Source organism: Falco biarmicus, chromosome 10, assembly GCF_023638135.1.
Source record: "Falco biarmicus isolate bFalBia1 chromosome 10, bFalBia1.pri, whole genome shotgun sequence".
Taxonomy (NCBI): Eukaryota; Metazoa; Chordata; class Aves; order Falconiformes; family Falconidae; genus Falco; species Falco biarmicus.
Window position 1 is genome coordinate 26,290,644 of NC_079297.1, and position 27,831 is coordinate 26,318,474.

General features: G+C 43.4%; 1 protein-coding gene across 4 annotated transcripts in view; it reads left to right on the forward strand.

Annotated features, from left to right (window-relative positions):
- HIPK3 (homeodomain interacting protein kinase 3) overlaps positions 1-27,831 on the forward strand; it is a 113,677-nt gene that overhangs the window by 32,014 nt on the left and 53,832 nt on the right. Inside the window, exons 1-2 of one of the 4 annotated variants that reach the window (XM_056353324.1) lie at positions 4,149-4,366; positions 20,714-21,809. In XM_056353324.1, coding sequence (XP_056209299.1) covers positions 20,716-21,809 — 1,094 coding nt within the window. In that variant the 5' untranslated portion in view covers positions 4,149-4,366; positions 20,714-20,715. Of the gene's footprint in view, positions 1-4,148; positions 4,367-4,929; positions 5,180-5,715; positions 5,906-20,713; positions 21,810-27,831 lie in introns of those variants that run through there. The other 3 variants (XM_056353326.1, XM_056353323.1, XM_056353327.1) reach the window with 3 other exon arrangements.

The following is a 27,831-nucleotide window of genomic DNA, read 5'->3' on the forward strand; positions in this document are numbered from 1 at the left end:
TAAATATTGTAAGCATAAAATATTTCAGCCAATGTGAAAAACAGTAAAGTAATACTATAATTTGAACCCTACCAAAAATTAGTTCCCTGCTTAGCAGATAGTGCTAAATACTGTGGGAAAGACTAAAGACTGTGGCCTGAAAGTTTAAAAAAAGAAAGAAAAGCTGAAGTGGAACCTTCCCCTATTCTACCCTCCTTGCATTGATTTGTACTTGCTGTTTATACTCTTCAGGTTAGGCAACTACAGCCTGGATACCTTCAGCGGTCACAACAACGCGTTGCCAACCAGCATGCTTCTGGGTTCTTTGGGTTTCATAATTGCTACCCAGAAAATGCAGCTGAAGTCTGTGCAGCAATACCTACCAGCTGACAAGGAAGAAATCTTGCCTTCCTCTTTGCATTAGTTCTGACATTCATTGAGTGTTTTCCTGAGCTGATGCAACTCACCGAAGAAAACCCTTTTTTAGCTGGGTGGGTTGAATATGCTAAATGGGAAGTTCCGTGCCAGCAGTGGAGTTATCACTGGGAGAATTTAACTGGATTTGTAGAGTGCAGATCAAGAAAACTGGAAGAGACCAGTTCTCTCCCTTTCTCATCCCAGCGATGAACTTTTAGCGTGGCTTGCTGTTTCAGGCAGTGGCATCCTATGTTATTAGTGACTGAGCGAAGGGCCCGGTAGATGGAATTACAGCCCTATGGTCTTGCCTTCTCCTGTCCTTATCTTTGTGGCTTTGCTCCTTTGAGCAGCTCTAATAGCACAGCCTCGTTCAGGACTCAAGTTCGTTCAGGAATTGAGAGTCCAGCCGATCTAAACAACTTATACTGGCTGTAAACGGTGTTTTGATGATATAGCTCATTTCAGTTTGATGAGTAAAACAAATGGCTCTAGCCAAAATGTTTTCTGTCCGTGTCTAGGCTTGGGATTTTGATAACAAAAATAGCACAAAATGTCATTGGTAGGTGTGCTGCCAAAAACTTCTAGCCTGTGTTTGTCTTCAGATCATGTCTTTTTACTGCATAATAGATTACATCATTCTTTTGTAACTTCTGTTTCTTCTTTCCACTCTTGAGCACTCACACCTAACTACTGCTTATCCTCTGCAAAGGTATAGAAACAAGGAGGAACAAAGAGCCTATGGAGGTGTGTGTTTCAAAGCTGAAGTTTATAAATGAATCTAAATGACATGGGCCTCCTTCCACTTAGTTACTTAAGTACTTTGAAACAAAACACTCCCCTCCAAATGGTATCAGTAGTCCACACTACTTACAGGTGTAACAGGAGTTTTTGTATTAACCCCTCAGTCGCCTGCCAGCACAAATGTACCTGCCAAGCGAAAATCAGGACAAGGAAGTATTTACTTTTTTTCAGAAGACAAAAAAAAAATTATGTGAGGGCTTCTCAGAACCAGTTGTATTTAATCTCTTAATAGAAATGTTCATCTGAGTGTTTAAAACTTGCTGGTGCATCTAATGATGTCTTACCATGTGTTGTGGGTAGTTAAAACACCCTTCTGTTGCCAAAGTAAGCTTTACAAGTAGTTGAGTGACAGAGGAGGTTCAGTGCTTCAGCTTACGAAGGCACTCGTCGGCCCTTGCGTGCCATTTAGGCCCTTCCGTCCTTAGTAGGATGAAATTTGCACTGAACACAAGGAACCCTTTAGCTGAAACAGCTCCCAAGTAAGGACAAATAATGGATCTTTGGAGATGCTACATTCCACAAAAGCAACTGAAGGAGTTTCGAAGAGATTTGAGAGTTTGATTACACGCTGATGATACTCCCATTGCAGGCTGAGTGGAAGTCTAGCTTGTTCTAATTAGCAAAAACTGGAACATGAGGACAAAACCGACAGTGGTGAGATGTTTTGGGAGGCTCTTTTTTAGCAAACGTGAGCAACTAAAAAATCCAGAGACACCAGTATAATGAGAGGTTAATCACCCCAAAATCACCCCCTTCTTTTCTAAACCTAAATTAAATTTGATTTGTGAAAATTGTGCAAATGTATCAGTGGAGCATTGGATTCATAATTTTGTCTATTTTTAGAGGATTAGTATCATTTGAGTTTACAACCATATTTGGATTGTTTTGGTTATCAAACTATAAGAAGTTGCGTGGTGAAAAATAGAAGGATTGCTAGAAATAGTTCCTTAAAATCTGCTGTAAAAAATACGTCCAGAGTAGTTAGTAGCTGAGAAGGAAGACTTTTTTTTTTTTCCAGTTGATCACAAGTGTTTAATTTGGGGTGACAAATTTATGCCAGTTTATGTCTGCAGATGAAATATGCTTACAGATTGAATCAGCATATACTTAATGTTTTATGTTGTCAAGTCTTTTGAGATTATGTATAGTTAAGTAATCAACAAGGTTGTTTATCAACATTTAAAGTCTTCTAAAATAGATTATATATTAATGAAGTATGTATCTGAATAATTCTGTAGGATGTTATTTTTTAGGAGATGTGTGAAAAGAAGCTTGATTAATATTTATAAAAATAGTAAGCAAAAGATGTGATGAGAGGCTCTTAACAGATGTAATTTACTAACATTGACATCCACCTATTTTTCCCCACCCCTAAATTATACGTTTCATTACTTACAAGGCTGAGTATTGGTGGTGTTACAGTAGTAACTCCGATGTCAGGTTTTAGTACTTCCGTACAATAACATTGTCTTCTGCAATTAAGGAATTCAAACTCTGACTTTGCATCCTGACTATCCTTATTACAAGAATTAGACCTAAAGAAAGGTTAAAATCGAGCAGAGGCACATTGAAAACACTGGGACAAGTAGCAAGAGGAAAATAGGAGAGTACATGTAGTTGTGGAAGTAAATAAATTCTTGGTTATTTTTGGTAAGAGGTGGAGAAGCATGTGATGTCCAGTTGTGGCTGTAGCCAAGCATTTATCTTGGGGCTAACTACTTTATAGGCAAACAGTAATTCCTTTTTTGCCCCACATCAGCTGAATACTATTTAGGGTGAAGAATGCCATTTGCAGAAGTTGACCAGTCCTACAACCAACCACTAATATTTAAGTGATGTATAGTATTAGGGGCACGTTGTTACCGAGGGTGGATGCTGTTATTTTGTCAAGAGTTGAGCAAGGCAAACCACTGAACTGTAATGTGGGATGCAAAATGGTCGTGACGTTTGCTCCGTCCTTTTACTTCGGGAGCAGGGTGTGTGTTTGATGGTGGCAGGGACCGTTCGCCGGGGCGAGATGGCACACCACATCTAGGAGGTTGGTGCTTTGCAGTTATTTTTCAGGGCTGGGTAGGGGAGTCTCCTCAGCTCATCAAGCAGGAGCAGTGGTTTAAACAAACGTGGGGTCCATGTGTTCCTTCTCATGTTGTCATCTTCTCAGCTGCAGGCCCTGAGAGTCAAGTCTTTCCTCCAACACCCGTTTCCCCTCCGTGCCTGCTATGTATCCGTTAATGTGACGGGAGCTGGCAGCTAGGGAGACGGGGAAGAGCTTGTCGTTTGGTGTTGGGTGACCAGGTTCTGTCACTGGGAGGCTGTCGGCTTGCAGGTGCTCCTCGGGGAGCCCTCGGGAAGGGTGAGGCTGCCTTCCCCGGGCAGCGGCAGGCCGGGCAGGCAGAGCTGAGTTCGCCGTAGGGGCGGCTCCGGTTGTCCGCGCTCGGGGAGGCGACGGCCTCGCACCCGCCCGGCCGGGCCGGAGAAGCGCCAGGCGCTAAGCACAGCCCCGGCACCCAGCGTCGCCCGAGCGCGGGGAGCCGCGGCCGGCGGGGAGCTGTGCTTGTGCCCTCGGCGGGCCGGGGCCGGCCGCGCTCGGGAGAGGGCAGCGGCGGGCGGCAGCGCGGGCGGCTCCCGGCTGCGGCGGGCGGCGGGGCCGGGCGGGGGCGCTGCCGCTGAGACGCCGGGCCGAGCCGGGCCGGGCCGGGCGGCGGGAGGGCCCCGCAGGCTGGGCCCCGCAGGCCGGGCGCAGGGCCGGGGCACGCCGGAGCGGGGCCTCGGTGCGGCGCGGCCCGCGAGCCCCCTCCGCAGAGCTTTGGCGGGGCCTCGTTCCGCCGCTCCGGGGCGATGGGCGGCGGTGGGCGCCGCTAGGCCGCCGCGGGCAGGGCAGCGGCGGAGGCGGGAGGAGGCGGAGGCGGAGGAGGCGGCGGCCGGGGGCGGGCTGGGTCCCTCCCCGGGAAGATGAGGCGGAGGCCCGGGCTGCCGAGCGGGCTGAGCTGGGGCGCTTTCCTCCCAGCCGCCACGACAAGATGGCAGCGGCCGAGGCGGCGGCGGCAGGAGCGGTGGGGGTGAAGGGCTGAGCCCGGCCGGAACGGCGCTTCCCCGGGGAGCTCCCGGACATGCCCAGGGCGGCGGCCGCAGCTCCAGCTCGGACGCCAGTGCGGCCCGATCCGTGAAGGTGAGCGGCAGGGAGAGGAGCGGGGCCGTCCCAGCTGGGTGCAGAGGGGCGCTGCCCGCGCCGCCGGCGTTCGCCTTCTTCCCGCGGGGGGCTCCGGGGCTCGGGGCCGGGGCGGACTCGGCGCCCGGCCCCGGCGGCGTGGGGCGCGCCGCTGCCCTTGCCGGAGCCCGGCGGCGCCCCGCTTCCCCTTTTCGCCGCTCTCGGCAGCGTCCGCCCCGCCGCCTCCCCGAAGTTTGCCCTTCCCCGGCGCGGGGGAGCGCCCGGCCGCAGCCTGCCGGCGGGGCCCCGGTTGCCGGGCGAGGCCGCCGCCGCCCGGCGGGGGAGGCGTGGCCGCCCGCCTCGCCCGTTACCGGCCGCGGGTACTCCCCTCCCGGGCGCGCCGCCGCCTCCCCCCTGCACGGTGCGCCCGGGCCGCCGGGCGGCGGCCGCCTCCCCCGCGCCGCGCGGGGGGTCCCGCTGGTGGCGCCCGGGCGCGGCGGCGGCGGCGGCTCCTCCCGTTCCTGCTCCCGGCGGGACCCGGCCCGGGAAGAGGCCCGCGGGGCAGCGAGCGGTGCAAGGGGCCGGTGTGGCTGTAGCGGAGCGGGAGGAGGCCGGCGCGCTGGGCTTTGGGCAGCTCCCAGAACCGGCGCTGCGGGAGGCGAGCGGGGTTACCGGCGTTGGCTCCGCGTCCGCGGTGCGGCAGGGACGGTGCGGGCTTGTTCTGCTGCTCGGTTCAGCTTGCTATCGGCCATAAACCTGGCGGATGCTTTTGCGTGCCTTCGACGCTGTAGGAAACGGCGATTTATGTATTTTTTGAAATTATTTTTATTTACGGTAAGCCTTCAATCGTCAATGCGATGTAGTTACTCTATATAAATATCTTTCTTTTGAGGCTGTACTTTTGTAGCTAACTGTTGCGTCTGACTTAAAACGTCAGTGCCAAGAACTGCGATGGTTTCCTTTTTTGTTAGCTCGGTAAGTTGTTCGGAGGCTGCCTGGCTTGCCTTCCCACAGAGTATGTGGCGCTCTGGTTTTGCATCTTCCTGCTTACATATAACCTTGTTTATTTCACTTACTTTAGTATCTTTAAACTGTTAGAGAACGTGTTATTAACATGAGAGACAATTACATTAAGTAAAACCTGCAGTTGTATCTAACAGTGTATATTTTGATTGTTATGCCCCCCCCCCCCCTCCAGTATTACCTCCCATTACATCATTTGGAAAAAAACTTTATGCTCCGGTTGATTTCACACAAAGTAGAAAAGCTTGGCTGGGCTGTGAGGACTTAACAATAATTCCATAACAGAGTAAATTTGCTAAAGGTTTCTATCAGCTAACTTTAACATTCACGCAATAACTGTCTAATAAGCGTGGCAGCCAGCAAAGAGATTAATTAAGCACCTGGAAAATAGGTCAAGACTGTATTACGAAGTGGCGTGGTGAGATCGCAAATAAATAGAGCAGAGTGTTAACATGGGCTTACCGGGAGAAAACTGATAGCGATATAACAGCGGTGACTGCTTTATCTGCTGCCGCCAACCATTTATGGTAGCGCACGGTGAGATGATGTTTATAATCATGTAAAACAGGAATTAGGTAGAGTTTTCATTTTAATGTGCTTATTGCTGGGGGCTTCGGTTGTAGCGCGAATTTTACTGCTTGCTCAGGGCGAGGCATCAGTTGTGCTTGTGAACTGTTTTTTTGTAGATAGGTTTGGCTAAATGCTCGAATTCTGGTCGTTGCGGTGGTGTGTGGCTCTGTGGGTTTGAGGACGCTTTGTAATTGGGAGAGAATCCATCAGCTGGAATAAAGTTACATTAAAAAAATTGCTCGGGAAGCTGCCTGTCACCTGGTGTCTCTGCTGGTACCTGTGATTTTTCTTTGTTTCAGGGTTTGGTTTTGTGTTTGCATGTTTCCTCCCTCCTATCTTTCAAACAGCTACTTAGAGCAACTGGGAGGTGAGAACCGGCTCCTGCATAACAAGGTGCCAGAGACAAAGGCAGGGTGTGGGGAAGAGCGAGCTTTCAACTCGGCTTACAGAAGTTGACGCAACTGATAAGGAATACTAGAATTTCTGTGTGCTGCTTTTCTTGTCTGCTTCAATTTATAGCAGTTGTTTCAAAACAAATGTTATTTTGGAGGCAATTTTTCAAAAAGCATCTGTCGGATTGAGTGCGATGGTTAAAGGGGACGGGAGGCTGAGCAGCACGTCTAGAGGCAGCGTTAGCTTACCAGCTCCTGGGTGGAACAGAATTAACTGTGCTTAATTCTCATGAAAATCCCGACCTAAATGTGTAGGAATGTCAGGCTGTGCTCCAAGCTTGTGTGTTTAGGGATGTACCTCTCCCTACTATTTTAAGGCATTGCACTCTTCCTGTTTTTAGAGTAACTTTCTTTTTAACAGTATGTGTTCTCTTTCTTGTAGTTCTCATTCTGCCAGTATGCTGATTATAGCAACAAAGATCCTTTTGACAAAACGGTGCATTTTGAAATGAGAATTTTGTAGTTAGCTTTCTTTTGTGTGTGGAGGGGGGAAGAAAAGCCTTGCTAACAGGAACAGCACTGTCATTTGAGGCTGAACATGTATTTCAGAGGAATGTTAAATACAGAAGGAAAACTTTTAGTTGAGCTAAATTTCACTGTTGCAATGTGAGGTCTGTGAGGCATTGTGGCATACGGCTGCTGTGCACGTACGGGATAGTTACAGTAGGCAGTATCGCTTTCTGCACAGAACTTTGTGGAAAAAAGCAGAGAACATCTATGCTTTTTAAAATTTTTTTCATTAGACAAGCCTTAGCTGCGCTGACTGCGTTGCAGAAGCATTACAGCTGAGGTACACTGCTTTACTAATTAACAGAAGTATGAGGTGGGTAGAGCAGGTCTCTTAATCAACTGGTGATACTTGATCAAGGGAAGAAGAAACCTGGAAGCAGGGTGTCCTCGTGGTGATAGCCGCACTCCTCAGTTATGTGTTCGCTTGAATTTTGTCAAATAGTATCCACCTTTCATACTTTGAAAAAGCTTGTTTGTACCTTCTTGTGTTTTCTGAGCTTCTTCAATTCCCTGATGATGTTGTAGTGCAGTTAGAGGAGAACTTCAGAAGTCTTGGCATAGGGTCAATTTGATGAAGAAAACATCTTCAGCACTTCTTCGTTGAAACTATGGAGCTCCTGTACATGGGTTATGTAAACTCACAGCTGGTCAAATACTTATTTTCAGCTGGTCTAACTGTTAACATTTCTTGCCTTTGAAAACAAGGGAAGTGAGAGCTGAGCTCTAGTGTCTCAGTTCCTAAGTCACTGCATTAATGTTTTTCTTCGGATCTCTTCTCTGCAAATCTGAGGTGGAGTGGAAAATAATGTATTGCTTTCAATCCAGGTCTTGGAAGAAAAGCTCATTCTTTGGGTGAAGTATGAGATGGATCTCTAGGTACCTGAAACTGTTTCAGAACTCTGGCTGGGTTGTGCGTGAAACCAAATACGAAGACATTTGTGAGGGTGAGCAGTGAGCGTGTTAGAGCTGGCCGATGAGTGTGCAGTGCACCTTAAATGATGACGTTAACTGTATTTAAGTAACTTTCAATACCTACTGCTATGAAATGCATTAGCAATGGGTTGGCTTTTCTGACTTATGTAGGCAGTGAACACCCTCTATTTGACCTGAAATAACCTATAATGAAGCATAAAGCCTGGAAAATCCTGTTACCTGTTCTTGGCTTTGCCTGCCCTCCTATATAGACCATTTTAATTTAGAGCCTCTATTTCCTTTACAGATTTCTAGGAAAATTGAAGCTGTCCTTGTCTTCGGAGGCACTAACTTTTGTGTGGTGGATGAGCAGAGGAACAACATGTAATTCTGAAAGTGGGTTTTAGGCTGTGACTTTATTTGTTAGCGTAGTATTTCCTACAGGGTAGGTCGTCTGTGTCCCGTGTCCTCCCCCTCCACCACCTGCCCCTTAATTCTTCAGTTGTCTTGTTTTCAATATAGTGAATGTTGGGCACGATGGCATGAATTATTATGAGTCTTGGGTTTTAGATGCAGTCTGGGGATAATCTTTGTACAGTTTTGTAGTATTTTTTTACATTATGTCACTTTTTTCATATAGTGTCTCAATATTCCACTTCAATTTTGAAAGCGTGTAACTTTCTGACAAAATGGAGTTAATCTCTAGTTTAGAAATTTTTCTTGGAAATGGAAGAAGAGCCAAGTAACCAGAGTGTTTTTAAAGCAAGTTAATTCAAGTAGTTCTGATTTTTTTTTTTTCTATTTTATTCAGTGTCTTGGAATCAGTTTAATTTCAAAATACCTCTTCCTATGTTATAAACTTCACATATTTAATAGTCTCAGTATTATCTGAACTCTTTGTACAACATTTTTTCACCTTGTGTTTTCAGGAAAAATTAGAAAATACTCCTTTTCAGAAGTATGGCCTTTTCTTGAGCTTTATTGTGCCCTACAATGTTTGGGAATAACAGGATGAAGCCTAGAAAAATGTTAAGGTCAAGTTCCAAAATGCAGCAATAAAATAAGTCTTGGTGAAATATTGAAAGACAAAACAGGTATAAGAAATATTTTCATATGTTTTTAGTATGATCAAAGCTACAGCAACTATCTCAATGTTAAAAAGTAATCAGATTCTTATGTAGGGAGTAGTATTACTGTGTATTATGCAACGCTTCCATCAAACACCTCTCTTTTTAAAATCGGTAGTCTTATACTCATGTGATTCTTTCCATTCTTGCTAAAATAACTTAACAGGTCTAGAAAACTATTTTACTGCTTTTTCAAGCATGGTACAGTTGAAATAAGAGTAATGCTTTTCATCTAAAAAGTCAGCTATTGTCAAATGAAGATCACTTTCTATAAACATTACTTGCCAAATATGTATGGCACTGCAGTAACTGCCCATTCAGAATAAGTGGTGGAAAATCTAGGTACAAGAAAGCTCAGGTCCTGACACCTGTGCGGTCTCACATTAACATCATCCTTGTTAAAAGAGGAGGGGGCTGCTGCAGGTCCGAGGTGCTCACAGCCGTTTTCCAGGCTTGCGGGGAACGGCTCTGTAATCCACCCACCTGAGCCTTTCTGCCCCTTCCCCACACTGGAGGCTGTGCTCCTTTTGCTTACTACACCCTGTTGTCCTGCAGCTCTTTCTGTGGGAGCGGGACACTTCCAAGGCATGAGACTGGCAGGAACGTAAATTGCTGGCTGAGATGAGATTTTTATCACAGAGCTGGAGCTTGGCTTTTGCCTTGCCTTGGGGCAAGCGGTGTCCAGTACTGGGGAAAACTTGCTTTGGGTTACTTTAGGAGTTTAGTTTCACTTGGCTTTGGGTTAGAAGGCGAACTGTGAGATGGGAGTGGGTCTCCTCACCTCATGCTCACCTTGAAGCATCATAAAATGTGATGGCAAAACTGGTCCCTGGGCAGGAAAAGCTGCCAGCAGGACAGCTTCAGCTGGGATGGTGCTAACTGGTGCAGCTGTGCTTTGTGTGGGGCTGGAGTGTCTTCATTGCAGAGATGTTTGCTGCTTTTATTAGTGTGACCAAATCCTTCCAGGCCAGCTCTCTAGGGTCTTTGGATGTGAACTGACATTTGAACCTTTCCCCGATCCTGCTGGTGTAGACTGAAACAAGTGCCTACCTACAGAAGGGAGCCGGCGTAGGCTCAAGGTCTGAATGAAAAGGCTGTCGTATAAATGCAAGTGCTGAGAGAGAATAAACTTCAGTACTGATGATTGATAAAAAGTTACCGTAATGGTAGTAAAGAAACTGGGGATTTTACTGGTGATTTGAGCTCCCTCTGGAAGGTAAGAGTAACCACTAGCATCAGGTATTTGTAAAAATTATCTATATGCACAACTTTATCTGAAACCTTAGTAATTAACTTCTGTAAAAGTTATTTACTTTTTGATATGTGGATACGGAAACACATTTCTTCTCTCATGTTTCCACATTCTCTGTTATTTACTACTTTGTTTTGGTCCTTTATCAGTGTTTACAAAAAATGGTGTGTTAACCTTGACCTTATTCCACTAGTTTGAGTAAAATGTACTAATTTTTTTCCCTCTTCCCTATGGTACAGGCTTTGCCTGTATTGGTACACAACAATTGGTGGAACTTGCACAACTTCCAGAAGTCTTTTTATTTGTTTCTGGTAAGATGTCTTTCTGCTTTTTTTGACTAAGAAGCTGTTAATGTGTGTCACTGCCCTGTAAATCTCTTCCTTCCTGTGTTTTCCTAGAAACTTCAGTCATCTGGTACTTCCAACCTTTTTCTATTATTCTGTGGTTTTTCTTTCTTTCTTTCTTTGACTTGCTTGCTTGTCTACAGTCTGTGTGTTCTAGTTGAGAATTTTTTTTTCCACAGCTTGTTTTTGAAGATTTACACTGTTTGTAGGGGTAGAGGAGGTCCTTACAAGGTCTTTATTTTCAGTGCTTGAATCTGTTTAGTATGGGTGTTCTGGTCCTCGGGGATCTTAGCTGTGGAGCCCTTCGGGAGGAACAGGCTTTGTTCCTAAGAGAATACAAATGCTCTTTGCCTCCTCTTTACTTATCTATTAACATCAACTTATTTTGTGATTCAATAAATTGATTGGTATTCAGCCTAATAGAAACAGATTGGTTTCATGAGATTCTGAAGAGTTTTATTAATACCTTTTCTTTATGGCCTTTGATACGATGCTAAGGGCTGACTGCTTCCTGGGGCTGTGTCAGCTCTGCGCCCTGCAAGAGGACATCATGGGAGTTTTTCTCGCAAAATGTTGTGACAAGTACTCTTTGAGACTAAATGTTTTTAAAACTTGGTTGAAGAGATGTCTAAGCTTTTGTTTTAAAGATTAAAACAAGAGTGAATGTTAAATGTTTATGCTACAAATGGAAAGATTATTAGATATGGAAGGGAACGCAGAAGAGGAAAAACTGATGTATGTTTATCAGTGTTATGCCCTAGCTAGTGGGGTCATATGCTGCACGTTATCTTGGCTTTCTTTTTGCGTACCTCTTTTGTGTCATTAAATCAATAAGCTTTCTGCATAGGGGAGAGGGAGAAATTTCTTGCGCTGGTGGCTTTGGGAAACATTATAATACGGGTTATTACAATTATTGATTTGTTAGGAGGCAAAAGGCTGAGCCTTTTGTGAGAGAATAGGCGTTTCTAATGCACTGATCTTTGCCGGTAGGAAATGCTGCTTCCTCCACGTCTTCAGAAATGTGGAAGAAGTGGTAAACACCTATTTTCCCTCCGTTCTTTAGTCATTGCTCTGTATATGCTGTGTCTAATGCATACAGCTGTTTGCAGTAAGCAACCAATGCAATTTTCATGATATTGTTGCTTACAATGAAAGTCATCTGTTATATAAAAGCAAAATATTAAACCCACAATTTTAAGTAAGGAATTTGTATTCTGGAAAAAAAATTTGGACTTGAAGGAGTTTTCATCCTCTGTGTGTGTGTGTGTGTGTATATATATATATAAAACCCTTTCAAACATACACACAGTGACTATATATAGATCTCTGTGTGTGTATAGACCTCAGTAGACGTTTGAAAGTTGTTGCTGGCTGTAGCTGAAGTGACTGACCTGAAAACTTTACCAAAGATAAATCAAGAGAAGTGTGTTGGATTATGTCTTAATTCTTTTACAGTTAAGTTAGCTTTTTTTTGTTTGTTTTAAATCTAAGCTTCATGTTTTCAGCAATATTTTTGTTGCAGAAGGAATTGGATATGATTTGTGAATGAATAGGTGTGCTGTCTTGATGACTTAGTAGCTGCTTCATATTGAAGTTCTGGTTGGTCATATTGGAAGAGTAATTAGGCTTTTCATGTATTTGGGGCAAGTTTTAACTCAAATGTTACTTACTGCTGGGTAATTCTCAGTGTCTAGGAAACAGTTTTAAACACTTCCTGAACTCTGCTCCCTTGGTACAATAGACCCTGATGAGCATATTTTTGCATTATGCCAGACTTAGTGAGCTCGACAGGTTAGAGTATGTGCCGTTGCAAACTTAATGTGCAAGTTCTGTGGGGAGAACAGTAATTTTGTGTTGCTGTACTGATGCGTGCTTTGTCCAGCTGAAAATCTTTTATTATAAGAGGGAGGAAGATAATTTTTAGTGAAGCTCCTCCACCTTGAGTAGTTTAGAAGACTTGATGAAGAATCAACTTCATGTAAGACCCCTTCGTGGGTGTACAGATGTTCTGGCATGCCAGCCGTTCTGTGGAGGTGTAGTAGCAATGAGGAAAATAGCAGTCTAGATTTATATTCTTACAGGAGCTACATTTGATATTGAGCTATTCTAAAAGGAAACTTCTAAATAAAGTTTCTTAGCTGGGTTGGTCCGCTTCCAATTCTAACAAAAGCCCAGCAGACTAAGAATGCATAATTAAGCAATGAAATAAAAATAAAATGGCTGGATATAAGAAGGAAAAATGACATACATACTTGTTTAGCAAGTCTTTTTGGGTTTTGGGGGGATGTGTGTGTGTGGTTTTGTTTTTCGAAACTGGCATGCGAACAGGTGGTTTACCAGCAGGCAGTTTGAGCTAAGCCCCTCTATCAAATTTTATTCCTATTTCAAGGAAGGTGGCAAAATCTTTTGGAAATACTTACGGCAGTGGAAAAAGCGTGGCTTTATGTCCTGCCTCTCTGCTCGCTTTGATCCTCCTTGCTGCACTGAAATGACAGGCAGTAGCAGTAGCTTCAGTACATCCTTCAGCACCGTACTGTCCTGCAGAACCCAAAGGTGTGGGCTCTCCTAATCACTGCTGTTAGGGACTTTTTGTTTCCATGTGCCTGCTGTTCTCAGGTTCAAAAAGAGTTAGTAGTCTTTTAAAAGAAGAGATTAGGCTGGCCAAGCCCTGGCTGGTTGAACTGCCCCGTTTGTGTTGATGGTGGCACATCCTGGTTTGGAGAGTGTGCTCCCTTTCAGGGCTGGTGGCCAGTACGGAGCTGCTTGTCCTTCCTTTTCAGTTGCGTAACAGCTTCTTGCCCAGCAGAGAAGTACATGCTTGAAGTATTGTTCTGTTCGCCTTTTTAACGATGATTGCAGTCATATTGGCATCACAAGATTTAGCTTTTGATATTTGTGGAAAATATGAATATAGTGATTGTGTTCTTCAGTACTGCTACAGGTGACGGCGTTGAGTCTTGCGAGTCTGTGCTGATATTTTATGTAAAAGATGTTTGCGTTTGTGTGGTGTCAGTTCTGTTTCTAAGTATTGAGACAATAGCGTAAGTGAGACTGGTTTGCAGTATGCTTGAATGAACGTATATTTTCAGTTTCTGGTATCACTGCAATGTTGGTAGTGTCTGATTAAAAATACCTCAAATGTTGCACAAATCTAAAGTCGGCCTCGTAGCATTCTTAAAACTGCAATTTGCTTCTCACTAAGACTGTCTCCAAATTTGGAACCAACCTCTGGCCTTCCAGCCTCAACTTTCGCCACTGATCTGTGTGGGACTGAGGTTTCACATCAGGCAAAGGCTACCATCGGCTCAGCTTAATTTTGTTGGTGTATGATGGGCTAGAATTCCTGAGCTCTGAAACATCTTATGTGGCCTAATTAAAGATCATAATAATTGCTTTTGTCATTGAACTTCTGGGTTTCTGGTTGCTACCCCTAGACCTGGGTGTTGGCTTCTTTGCAGCAGCATCAGAGCTGCCTCTGCATCTCCCTGGCCTCTGTGGTGGAATGTGTGTGTGCCTGTGCAGTTCATGTCCAGAATTGCTTCCACGGTTATGCAAGGAAACAGTTCATCTGGCATGTGTTACTTAAAACATCTCAGTGCTTCCTCCTTTGCTCAGGTCCCTCCCTTCCGTGGGTCAGAGCTGGCTTTGAGGTGGCAGAGGAGGTAGGTTTCCCTGGGCTTCTATCTCTTGACACTTTGCACTTTCTGTGGCTATGTTTTCCTTTTATAAATTGCATGAAGCCTCAGTTGCCAGTGCTGTTGTTATGAATCGTACAGCTGGAGTAAGGGAATTCCTCAGGGTGAACAGTTCATGGGTATGAAAGTGCTCACATCAGTACAGCTTGTTCAGCTACATATCCAAAATAAACAATAACATAGAGGTGCTGCTACTACCAGTAATAAGGTTTCTTCTGGGGGGAAAGAGAGAGTAACCAGTTCAGCTTTGTATTTGCTAAATAAATTGAAAAGTTGGGTGGCACCTAACATACCAAGAACAGGTTTTTTTAACCTGGGAAAAATGACAGTATCCTCATGGCGTTTTCAAAGTGATGCACAATGTAAATAAAACACTTCTGAAGTTCTACTGCTCAACTTGTGCATTTGCTGGAAATCGCTGAGCTTCTAGAAAGCCTCCCTTGATACTCCGCTGCACTCCGGCAAGGGGTGTGAGTGTGCTGGAACCGGTTCTCACCCATGGAGGCTTGAAAGAAGCTGGAAAACAAGTTTTCTGGAGTTAAATTGTAACTATGGTATTAGGTGGCTGACCCTGGCTGGGCTTTGCCTGTTGGGGATTTTACTGCAACAGCAGCACCACAGTGATCGCAGTCCTGGGGCAGTGAAAAGAGGCTCTTTGTTTTGCAAAGAATTAAGGGAGTAGCGCAGCAATTTCTCTTCAGCTCCGCTGCAGTGATCTTACTAACTAGTTACTCTGCTACGCACACCCCTTACTCTGTCATGAGGAAATGTCAACTTGTCGTTAATTATTAACAGCGGTCAGGCCTGGAACAGCCTGTGCTTCTCAAGGTTGTTACAGTGTGCCAGATCGGTCACGTTTTTGAATTTGCCTGGAACTGTTTGAAGAAGGATGGAGATGTAATTCTAAGAATCTGGTATAAAGAGCGTGGTTACAGTTAGGTGAACATTAGCAAGACGTTACTGGGGTTCTCCGTTTCACTAAGCAATGGCTGTGTGGTTCTCTATTCAGTTTCTGTAGAGAGTAGCTTGACTGGGAGGGGGGGAGCAAACTATGAAACACCTCCTCTTTATTGTCATTACTTTTTGAAAATGTATTTTCATTTATTTAAATGAATAAACAATTAATTTACTTATTTGAAATGCAGTGACTTCATTACTTTGTTCGTAATTTCTTCAGAAGCACAGAATTTAGTCTTGATATAATTTAGTGTTTAATAAGCCAAGCAAGTGTAGACTTCCCAGTTCTCTTTGCTTTGAACTTAGAGCCAAGAAGCCTCGTTTCCTTCAAAGGGAGCCTATCTAGACTTAACAATACTTGGTAGGTGTCTCAAGACAGGTTTCTTTTCCAGGTCCCCTGCAGTATTCACTAGCAGCAGCTGGCATGTGAGGTGGGATGCAGCAGCCGTGGTACTGCAGCAAAGCAAGCTGGGCAAACCCAGAGCCAGCCACAGCTTGTGTGTGCTGCTGCCCAGGATTAGGATGGTCATCTTGAACTTGGGGAAGGAGAAGGCGGCTTTAAAAATGTGCCTAGGGTCAATGGACAGACCTCCCTGAGAGTAAAACTGAAAATCAAGTCTGAAGCTAGTCAAGTAGCCAGAGGCTGCCTGTAGTAGGTTATCTGGGCACTGTGCTTTTTAGTCCATCTTCTGATAGTTCCGTTGGCTTTGGTTTGCATCCTGGAGTGGTCTGGTAGTGCATGCATTTGATTTTTATTTGAAATTGAATTTAACTGGAAGATGCACACCAGCTGCTTGTGAGTGTTCAGGCTCAAGTAACCTGCCTGAAATGAGCACAGAATTGGGTTTTTCTTTCCTTTAGTACTGGCTGCTTTGCTCCATGCATCCCTTTCTTACTGTGCTGCTGGACTCGTTCATGTGGATACAGTCTGACAAGCTTCAGTTTGTACAAGGGAGCAGGAGTAGTCTTGATAGGAAGTGTGGACTCAGTGAAATGATTTGTGACAGGAGGGAAGAAAGAAAGATCCACTCTGTGGTAGGTGAAAATGCGTAGTATGTTGTTTTTTTTTTACCGGAAGACCTGCTTAAAAAACCCAAACAAAAATCGTAACTCTACAACATAGTAACTGTATCCTTTCCAGTGTAGCCATCCATAGGATTACATTTTAACCTGAATCCCCCAAACCCCAAACAAAAAAACCTACTCCCCCCAAAAAACCCCAATCCAAACAACCGAACAAAAACAAAACCCAGCAAAAAAATCCCCCAAAAACCAAACCAAAAAAACCCTAAACAACAAAACCCAAAACAAAAAAACCTCACCACCACCACTACCAACCACAAAAAAAACCCCAACCTAACAAAAAATTCCCTGCGGCACAGCAGTGCTGGTGGTGGAGGTGGTGTGGCGTTTCCCCGTGCCGCTCTGCTGTCCACGCGTGGGGCTGGATTTTCATCTGGGTGGGGAGAAATCAAGTCTGTTAGCTTCTCAAAGCAAAGACCTCCAGCAACGGTTTGTGTTGGATAGTTGCATGCTGTTCTGGTGTATTTAATTGCATATATGTTAATGTATAGTGAAGAGAGTGCTTCTGTCTGGAATGTCTTCCGAGTCCTGCATATGAGGGGATGGCAGAGGTCTTCAAGCAGTCTCAGGTGTAGGACGCTGCAGGATTTTACTGTGCCTGTTTCACCAAACACCTTATTCATTGGTTATAAGAAGATACTGTAGCTTCTCCAAATAAGATTGGGTCTTGAAATATATGTTTAAAAAGAGACAGACAAAATACTGGGAGTAAAGTAGAAGTGTTTAGGGGAAGGTAAGAAATTAGATGCTTGTACAAGAACTCTTGAAACTATTTTAATTTTCTGGAGTAATTTGACTTTTTTTAGTTTAGTCTGTCTCGATCACATCAAAAGTTGTTCTCCCAGGGTTTGTAATTTTTTTTTTTTTTCCCTTGGAGTTGCTAAAAATGTTCTCATAATAGCTCAATAAACACTTCTTATCTGAGAACAGAGCTGTTACTGTGGTCAGAGTTCAGGGTCGGGGAGTTAAGCCTGGAAGAAACACAGAAACCCGCAAACAGGATAGCCTAGTTTTTCTCATCCAACTGAAATTAACGTTAAAGAGAAAGCTGGGAGTATGTGCTTCCAGTCCTTCTGGACTGGTTTGAATAGCATGAGCTATAAGAAACTGGCCGTTTTGAATACAGTGCAGGCTGAATCCCAGCAGGCTCAGGTAAGGATTTGTTTGCGTGGTCTTCCAGCCATGCTGGAAGGAAGGAAGGACTGTCCTTCCTCCGTTCTCCCCACCGCTGGGTTGTTGTCCTCTCTTTCAGAAAAACTCCTTAATTGCAGCGCAGGTTTATCACTGCTTTTTCAAAGTAATCATCCTGATTTCATACCATTGACATTGGTGACACACTCGGGCAAATACCTTCTCCAGAAATTAAACCAAGCAAGACGTTTGCTGTTTAGTTATGGTAGATCCAGGGTGAATGGAGCCCTGGGGTTGCTGCAGCTTCCTAAGCCTCTTGCGTGTGGGTCGGGCATCCAGGCTCCTTCCCTCCGGGCAGCGCAGCTTTGGCTGCTCGTGCTGACCTGTTTGTGCCCAGGGGCTCAGCAGGGCTGCAGGGCTCGGGGGTCTGCCCGGCACTGAGGTGTGTCTCTGAGTTGCAGGGGTGATGCTGGGTGTCCGAACTCTCCCGTCAGCAAACTGGTGGCTAACACAGCAGCGTCACCTTGAAAAGAGGGACAGTTTCTTTACTTCTGAAGTGTAAAAGGTTTTTTGAGGTTGAACGTTTTACTTCTTGCGTGCAGATGCATGTGAAAGAGGTGTAAAGTGGGGATTCTGGTGAAAAAAGCAGGAACCTTGGAAAGATTTTAAGAAAATAAAAGTATATTATTTTGAGACTTTAGTGTCTTTTGAGTAAATGTGGCAAGCCTGGTATTTGAGCCAGCCCAGAGGAACAGTAGGCTGCTGACAGAAGGTTTGACTTGTCCTGAGCTGGGCAGGTGGCACTGGAAGCTCCAAGTAGGTTTGGCTGTATGCATGCTCCAGGGCAGTCGGTAAGAGTTGATTTTTAGAGCTCTAGGTAATGTGGTCAGGATAAATGATTCACTTAAATATAATTATTATAGAAAAGAGAGGAAGTCCCATAGTCAATAGTATACTTATACTGGGCACCAAGCACTTTGTAATGGGGTATGTTGTAACGGAGACAATTCAGGAACTTGGAGAGGTTTTGCCTGTGTTTTGAGGTTGAGGGTTAACCTTAAATCCATGGTGTGGAGCAGGAGGCCAGTGGCGGTCCCCAAATGCCCGGTGGCGAGAGAGCCTAGCTGCCTTGCTACATCAGCTGGTTCTGGGCAGACAGCTTTGGAAAGGAAAGGGCTTTGAAGTTTTCTTCTTCTGCTGGGGCAAAAACCATTACAGAATGCTAAGCTGAGGTGATGGTTTGATTATTTTAATTGCTCTTAAGATGTTTAAATGTTAATTTGCATACATCAAATTGCTGCTTCTGAATAATTATGCTGTGCGTTTGGTTAGTTTTTGTTTGATCAGAGTCGTTGCGATGTCTGGCTCAAGTTTTATGTGACTCATCTGCAATTTAAATACCTATTGCCTGAATCTTCATGTGCCTGTTATGAAAAAGCGATTTAATTAAAGTATTATTGGTAATGAATTTGTGTCAGAGCTGATTGGCCTGGTATAAGCCATAACTTCTCTGACACCTTGCAGTCATGTACACTGGGGTCCATCCAGTGCCTTTTTCTTAAGTGTTAAGTGTTATGTGACATAAACGATCGAGGCTGGTGGTTGACAGGTCTGAAAGGGGATGCAGCAGGGTCAGTGCAAAGGCGAGAGCTGGAAGGTACAGCATCTAAGAGAGGTGATGTCTATGTAATTTAAAGTGGAATTGAGATTCCTCATCCTACATGTGAGCCAGGTACCACTGCCATTGTCTGTCTCCATCTGACACTCAGCTGGTACGGTCTGCTTTTGCCTGGGAAAGGGAGGTACAGCATGGAGCATGACCCTGGACCCAGGGTCTTGTGGCCCTGCTTTCCGTAGAGCTGGCATTGAGTCGAGGGCAAATTCAGAAAGGCAGCGGGACTAATCCTGTGCAGTCACACTGGCTGTGCAGAGCAGAGATGCTGTGCTTGGGGGATTCCCAGGCTGGTGAACTGCTTCCCCTGGTGCAAAAAAAATAAATCGTTACCAATTTCTGAGGTGTGAGTGTTCTGTCTGAGAGGCTGTACAGGTGTCAGCTCTGAAAAATGTGGTGGCCTCGAGGAAAATGGAGTTGGTCAGGTTCAAATTTTGATCTCTGCCTTACTGGGAATTCAAAAGTTAAGTTTATCCATAATATTTCATTCTAACTTTCACTTCTCTTTTAGCAGGGGAGTAACCGTGTTGGCAGAAAAAATATATTAAAAATATATATACAGAATATATAATAGATATATATTCTTTTTCTTCTCTTCACATTCACTTGAAAATAAATTTCCTGTGAGAAATTTGCCCTTTTAAGTTCCCCACCTACAATTATCAGCCCAGTTTTCGGAAATTATCTTGGTCGGGGACATACTTTGTAGGTCTGTCAAACATTATACTTGGTTAATTTAACAGCTTGCTTTAGTGCACAGGTTTTCTGTGGCCCAGCTCATGAAATTGGGATATCTGAAAGTATGAGGCTAATACTCAGATTCCAAATCTGAATTGAAGGAGGGGGCAGAAATTGGTGCCTCTGTCCCCTACAGCTGTGTCACTGATACGCACATTTCTGCAATGGGGCAGTATGTCACTTGGAGAAAGCACCTGCCTTTTGTAAATGGATTAGATGACTGTAGATCTTAATTTACCTGGAAAGCTGCAATTGCTTATGTGAACATACACACACCACTAAGATATTATGTGTCCCATCACATGGCTTGATCGTTTTCACTTTCATCACAGTGAAAGTCTTCGAGCTTTGACAGTTACGTCATTTGTCCGTCCATTTGTTCTTAGGAGCCTGATTGCGCTTGCGATGAGTAGATCAGATACCTTGTGTAACCGGTAGCATTGGTTCGCAATTCAGAGCTTTGAAGTTATTTTACATCGTCACTGATAAATATTGGTTATTTAACTTGTGTTACGGAACACTATGGTGCTTTTGTACATAGAAGTGCTGGGTTTTTTAAAAGGACAGCTGAGGTTTTAATAGCACAGAGGTAGTTCTTTCACTTGTAAAAATGATGAGCAGCAGTCTGCTGAAGACTGTCTCACTCCTGCCCTGTGCAACCAGTGAAAGCGCTTGGTGCCGTAGCCTGCTGCTGCCATGGTCCTGGTGTGCTGAAGTGCATGTGCTGGTGAGGTGAGGACCTTGCTGTGGGCCATAAGAAATTAAATGAGAAATAAATTTAGGCTAGCTTGTTTGGAAGATACACTCATACCCTGGTTTTTTTAGAAGAGGAAGCTGCTGTAAAGCTTGGAAATGAGAGTGCAGGATTCTCACTCGCTTTTTCTTTTTCTCTCCCTCTGTAGGTATGGCCTCACAAGTCTTGGTCTATCCACCATACGTTTATCAAACCCAGTCAAGTGCCTTTTGTAGTGTGAAGAAACTCAAACTAGAACCAAGCAGTTGCGTGTACCACGAAAGAACCTACCCACAAATCTATGTGAATGGTAAAAACTTTGGAATTTCTCCCCATAGGGTTAGTACATACTTTCAGACAAAAAACCCATTTGACAGACCTCAAGGACAGAACTTCTTGTTGCAGTCAAATGCTGTTGCTTTAAAAAATATTGCAGGTGCTACAAAAGCGTTAGCAGCGTGGGCGCAGCAAGCTCAGTTAGAGGCACCTCGGACTGGGACGCAAGGAAGCCGATCAGATATCCTGGAAGGACCCCAGCGATGTGGATTGAAGCGTAAGAGCGAAGAGCTAGATAATCAAAACAGCACGATGCAGATTGTTGATGAACTGTCCATCCTGCCTGCAATGTTGCAAACCAACGTAGGAAACCCGGTGACGGTTGTGACAACGGCTGCAACTTCAAAACAAAGTGGTACAAGTGGAGATGGAGATTACCAGTTAGTACAGCATGAGGTATTGTGCTCCGTGAAAAACACTTATGAGGTTCTTGATTTCCTTGGGCGAGGGACCTTTGGACAAGTCGTGAAGTGCTGGAAAAGGGGGACAAATGAGATTGTGGCAATCAAAATCTTGAAGAATCATCCTTCATATGCACGCCAAGGACAAATAGAAGTGAGCATATTAGCGAGACTAAGTACTGAAAATGCTGATGAATTTAACTTTGTGAGAGCCTACGAATGCTTTCAGCATCGAAACCATACTTGTCTGGTTTTTGAGATGTTGGAACAGAATTTATATGACTTCCTGAAGCAAAACAAATTCAGCCCTCTGCAACTGAAAGTAATACGGCCTATTCTGCAACAGGTGGCCACTGCACTGAAAAAACTAAAAAGTCTGGGTTTAATCCATGCTGACCTCAAACCAGAGAACATTATGTTGGTTGATCCTGTTCGGCAGCCTTACCGGGTTAAAGTAATAGACTTTGGGTCTGCCAGCCATGTATCAAAGACTATTTGTTCAACCTATTTACAATCTCGGTATTACAGGTAAGTGTCTTTTACTTTGTTTTTAACTTTTAATAGAACAAGGTTTTAGCATTTATTAGAGTTAATGGTTTAAATAATTGCTCTTCTAGATAACGAATAATAATTTGGAAAACATAATGACCATGTAAGAATGTAGGCCATACTAAGATTAAGTGGTTGGTTACCCTTTTAAATGTAAATACTTGCTTTGAATGTTTTGATAGTGTTAATTTTTTCTAGAAGTATGTTTTGTGTTGCATTCTGAAGTCATCGCTTACTGTTACTTTGGGACTTCTGATGAAACTTCTGAAAAGGAAAATAGGAAAAAAAAAATTGCTTTCACTTGCTTGATTATGATGCCTTTCCTACCTTCCTGACATGATGGTTTTTTTTCCTGTGAGCAGCTGGACAGTGTACTAGAAGTGCCATAGTTTTATATCCTGTTGCCAAAGATGATGTAAATGCCTCTGTGTTTCTCTAGCGCTCGTAAATATTTTGCCTAGTTCTTATAAACTCCATTCTGATTGAGTGCCTTCAGCAGCTGTGAACTTCGGTGAACTTCTGTGGTTAGTGAGCGATAGGATACTTGAATGTTTGAGGTGGTACCAGGCAGGCATTTAAAGTGATCTTGGTACATGGTTGCATTCTACATTGGCTTCAACATGGATATATATTTTTGATTTTTGGAGGTTTTGGTTTTTGGTTTTTTTTTAATCCTGTCTTTGTATGGCTACCGAGTCTACATGACATTTACAAGCTATTAATATTTAGCATCTGAGTTCCTTTTGTTTTCTTTATAAGCTGAACTTGTTTTGCTTAAAGACCTTTTTTGGTTCTGCTTTGCATCATTGGCAATAGTATGTCCTGTGTATTGCCTGTCTGCCAATTCAGTAAAAAGCTAGTAAACTAGGATGATGAGTAATTTGAAGAAAATTTTAAGTATTTTACAGCTATTCATGTTGGAAGTGAAAACTTGTGCAGTGCAGTTCTAGGCTTGATGAAATAGTTCATGGAGTTCATGCCAGAAGAATCTATTTTTTGACTGTAGCTTGTAAACAAGAACACTTCATATACAGTACTCGTATAAAGTATTCTAATTCACCACCTGCATTTCTCTATTACTTAATTACAAGCTGCAGCTAAGGGTTTAAACACTACACAGAATTCGTCAACAGAAAACTAAATTGGGAAACCATATGGATTGATGCATGCCTGCATTATACAAAAATGTACATGAGAGGAAATAAGAAATTAAGTAACTTGAGAGTTCATTTTGGTGTAATAGCTGAACAGCACTCAAGATACTGTATTTTTGGGCCTCTCAGGACAAAAACAGGCAAGTCTTGAAAAGGTGGCATGAATTCTGTGAGGTTCTAGACAAGTGCAAATGTCTAAACATCAGCTGTTCTATATAAATCCATAATTCAGCAGATACTAGAGTTGCATGGTCTGACGATACTTCCTTAAATATTTTGGCTTTTTATTTATTGAAGCAATTACAGATTATTGTGAGCTATTGCTGTTTCTCCCTCCTGCCTCCCCAAGAACTGACAAAGGGAGAGGCTGTAGACAGCCAGGCTGGGTGGTCCTATTGTGGTATTTTGTTCTCAAGTAACTAGTCTCCAATTGTATTTTCTGTGTCAGATAGCTCATAAGACATAGTGTTGCTGTGCTTATTCAGTTGCCTACATACACATTTTAGCTGCAGCTTTGTTTTACTTGGGTTGATGTTCCTTTGTACCTGAACTTTGTATGAATTTTGATGTGCTTCCTAGGTTGGGCAGGTCTGTAATACTCACACTTCAGTGCACGTAATGCAACAGAAGTATCCAAAATGCACACAAGGTGCCAAGGAGTTACACACTGATTTTGGCAGTAAGTAGGGTTTGTTGTTCCTGTACATTCAAAACTATTCTCCTCCCCCCACCCCCAAGCATAAGACTTATGGGTGTATATGCTTGTCTTGGCTCAATGATGTTGAATGATAATCATATAGACTCATAACTTGTGCACCTAAAATTCCCTAGTTACTAAGTTGCACTTTGCTGCTTTGTAAATATTCAGGCTGTTCAGTAAAAGACCGTATTCTTTTGTCTTGCATAGTTTTATAATCCTTCTATAAAGTAGCATTTAAAAGTCAGTATTTTTTTCAAGTAAAATGGCCATACAGAAAGAGGTTAAGGACTATCTACTTGAATAGGTTTGGTGTTATGTTTAGGTTAAACATTTGATAATTTTGAAACTGACTTATTCTGGGGGGGTGGGGTGGTAAGATACAGCACTTCAGAATTATTTTCAGTAAAAAATTTACTTCTGAAAAGGTTTTTGGCGTGCATGGATGCATAGCTCTCTACTAATTGTGTGATTAAAATTAACTTAGCATAGTTTGGCATGCAGTTCCTCAGACTTCCTTGTTACTGCTTTGGAGGCACCTGACTAGCGTAAATAAAATCAGAAAATAGGGATTTGATCCAAAAAGGTCTTAAAATAGGTGATGCCAGGAAAAATTGAAGAGCCTTAAAGAGGAATGAGAGGGGCCTTCAGATGATATGTTGTATTGAGTTGGAATTAATTTTGCAAGAGATTCTGCTTCTTGTCAATCAAATAAGGAGCTACTTCATAAAATGTAACTGTACTCAAATGTTTTTTGTATTAGAAAAGGGTGGGAGTCATAGTGCAGGTTTGACTTGTTTGACTGTGACATGTTGAAACAAACCCTTCCAAAAAAATAAGCAGCAGCTGAGATGTTGAAATCTCTTATTCTTTTTTAAAAAAAATTCAAGCTAAATTAATGCAATATAGTTCAAATAGGAAGTGTTTTTTAAAAAATGCTTGTTCGCTACAGGACCTCTTTGATTAGCATGATGGCTTCTGTATTCTTGTGTACAGTGTTTGAAAATAGTTTCTGTGCTAAGCTATATGTGTATTGCCATGAGCTTTACCTGTAACTCTTACCAGTGGGGATCCTTGCGCGGTCAGAGATGACAGCACGTAAGACTTTGCTTCAAGTGGCAGGCACAGCACGCCGCTTCAACATTTATATGGGTATTTCCTAGGTAAATGTGATGTGAACCTGTGCAAAAGCACTCAGCCAAGCCGAAGAATTTAAAGAAAAAGTTACTAAAAGGAAACATTTTGTTTTAAAATGACTATTTTAGGATCCGAGGCCTTAGAAATGGATGGAATGAAATGCCCTTAAATGATGCTATGGGTTTAGAGGAAGCAGGGCTTCATCCCAGCAGCATCAGGATGCTGCTTTTCAACCCTGCGGTGCCAGTGCTGTCCTGCTCTGGGGGTGGTGATAACCCCATCCCCCTCCTTCGTTCTGCAGCCCCCACATCTGCCAGAGTGCCCATGCCTGCGTGAGGAGGGAGGGAGGGAGATGGCCTGGGGGGAAGGGAGGAACTATTATTTCTGGCAGCACTGTTGACTTATGCCATGGTAATTTTCAGGAATAGGATTTGCACTTTATGGAAACTGTCCACCCGCCAGTGTCTTAGGAGGCATATGTTGACCACTCAAGAGAAACCCATGAAGAAGTTTTGCAGGAGTGAATAAAGAGTTGTTTTTCACTGCTGTTTTTTCTAGTTCATGGGACTGTCATGAACTAATTATTGTGAGAATGGAGAATGCCACAAAGTATATGTTACAGTATTTATTTTGAAGGGTGGTGTCAGTATTTTGCATCAGTAAGAAGCAGCAAGTAATGACTTGGAAAAATAAGTATTAAGAGGATTAGGACTTAAGGCAGGGAACGTAATACAACCAGGTAAATGGATAATGGGCTGACTTGCCTTAGTCTATAGCAAAGGAAGAAGTGACGTAAATTATGACTATTGGAGACATCGTAGCACTTTTGTATGAGGAGAGACTGTAGAACAGTGAGACTAATTGAATTTTAGAAGGATGTAAACAAGCAGAAAAATGGAGACGAACTGGGTGGATTGATAAAGAATGGATGTTTTCTTATTTCTGTTTCAGCTTTGTCAAACAAAGTAAGGAAATGGTTAAAACAAGTATAAAAATACTTTCTGACATCATTGCGTTTTGGAAACTTTTGCCTGTTATATACTGCTAGAAATCAAGAGTATGGATATGAATAAATACTAACCAGAATACACTTTAAGTCACAGATAATTATTTTTTGTTTGTTTTAAAGATGAAATGTTATTCTGAATACTCTTTCCCTAAAAGACAGTGTCTGTGCTTACAGACTGTCTTGATGTTGGTCTGGATTTTAATAGCTGTGGGCTAGAGAGAGCTGGTATTTGAAGCCTTTTCTTTGCTGCTGGCCTCACATGTTAAGACTGTTGACCTTTTATGAGTGATCTAAGTAGGTAAATAACCAGGCAGCATATCGTTTTGAAAAGGAAAAAAAGCTTACATACATTGTAAGTGATCAAGCTTTTGTCATATGTGGAAGATAAGTGTGGTGTTGTCCTTTTGGTCAGCTGGGCCCCAAATCACAAAAAGGGGATTGCTGCATCCAAAGTGAAAACCTTCCTTTCCCCTCATCGCGTGGTGCAGGCTGTGGAGGAAGGGAATCAGCACCTTTCTTTTACTTTGAAGTCATGTGTCTTGTGCTCATGTGGCAAGGCAGAAAGTTTTCCCAGGTCTTGGTGTTTTCCTCTGGAAGTCATTTTCCTTTGCTTTGCCTGTCTCCTGAGGTTAGATGTATTTAGGGAAGCAGGTGTGAGAAGGGCCTCAAAGGCAGGCTGCAAGGAGTAGTAACCTCCAAGAAGAGTCGACTGGTCTGAAATGGTCAGGCTGGTCCTGCCTGTCTGCTTCAGGGAGCAGAATTACTTTCCTTTCCGTTTCCTTGAGAAGTAATGGCCTTCTCAGTGTTTCGTGTTCAGAGATAACTCTTTAGGTCCGGTTTTACTGCGGACCTTCTTTTTTCTGGTACTCCCTCCAGGATTATTTATTTATTTATTTATTTATTTTTCCCTCAGAAACTTCTGTTGAAACCTGTGTATAATTTCCCCTTTTGGAAGTAGCTGTGTGCAACACCAGCGGTTAAGAAGTTCTGTTTAACTAGTTAGCTAATACCCAAATGACAGTTAGTGATGCCTCGCTGTAGTCCGTGCCATTCGGATGTTGTTCAGAGTAGGTAAAATTGTATTTAAGGGATGCCCAGTTCCATCTAATGGTAACATCTATGTGCCAGGGTTTGGTAATGATGAACCCTTTTCCTTCTCTGATATTTTTCTTCTCCCACTTGTTGCTGTGGCTGTAATACCAACTGAACTCATAAATGCATCTCCATGTTGGCCTGGCATGTTGAGTGTGGATCCGCAAGGCACAGCTATAGCAGTGCTTGTGTGTGCAGAGCTTTGTGGTTTCTAGGGTTTGCTGCTGGTTGGAAGGAGTTATTGCTAAATTGTTTTTCAAGGGGAATCACCTTTATGCTGATTCAGTTTGGGGTTGTCCTCCTAAAAGACAGGATTTTGAAAATGACACTTCAGTAAACCTTACAAAACTTATCATTCATAAAATCCTTCTAATATCATTGGCTTAACGGTAGCATTGCAGGTGTAGGAGTGTGTTACTTCATTGTGTGTTCCTCACGTGCAGCCTCCGAAGGGAGTTGAACAGTCACCGCTTCAGTTGCCTGTGCAACTGCCCCGATGGTTGTGCTCCCTGGTTTTTGCCTCCTGTCTTTGAAGAAAACACCTTCATCGTACTATGTTAGATTGTGCTGCTGTTAGAGTACAGCTGGAAAGTTTACTGAAAATACGTTTCAAGATCGAGCATTCAGTTTCAGGATGGAAGGATGCTCCTCTTGGCATCCAGCAGTCCGTACACAAACTGCTGTTCAGCATAGTCAAATTCATTGGGAAAATGAAATGAACGGGAAGCAAAATAACCAGTCTCCATATAGAACAGGGTGCCCACTGAAGCTGCCATAGGCTGATGGACAACTTGAGTGATGCTGGCAGAATGAAAGGTTTCTGGCTATTAAGGGACGCTCGTAGCTTGGAAATGTTTTTCTCCTCTGCTGGTGACAGCAGTAAAATACGATCCTAGTTATTCAGCAATGTGC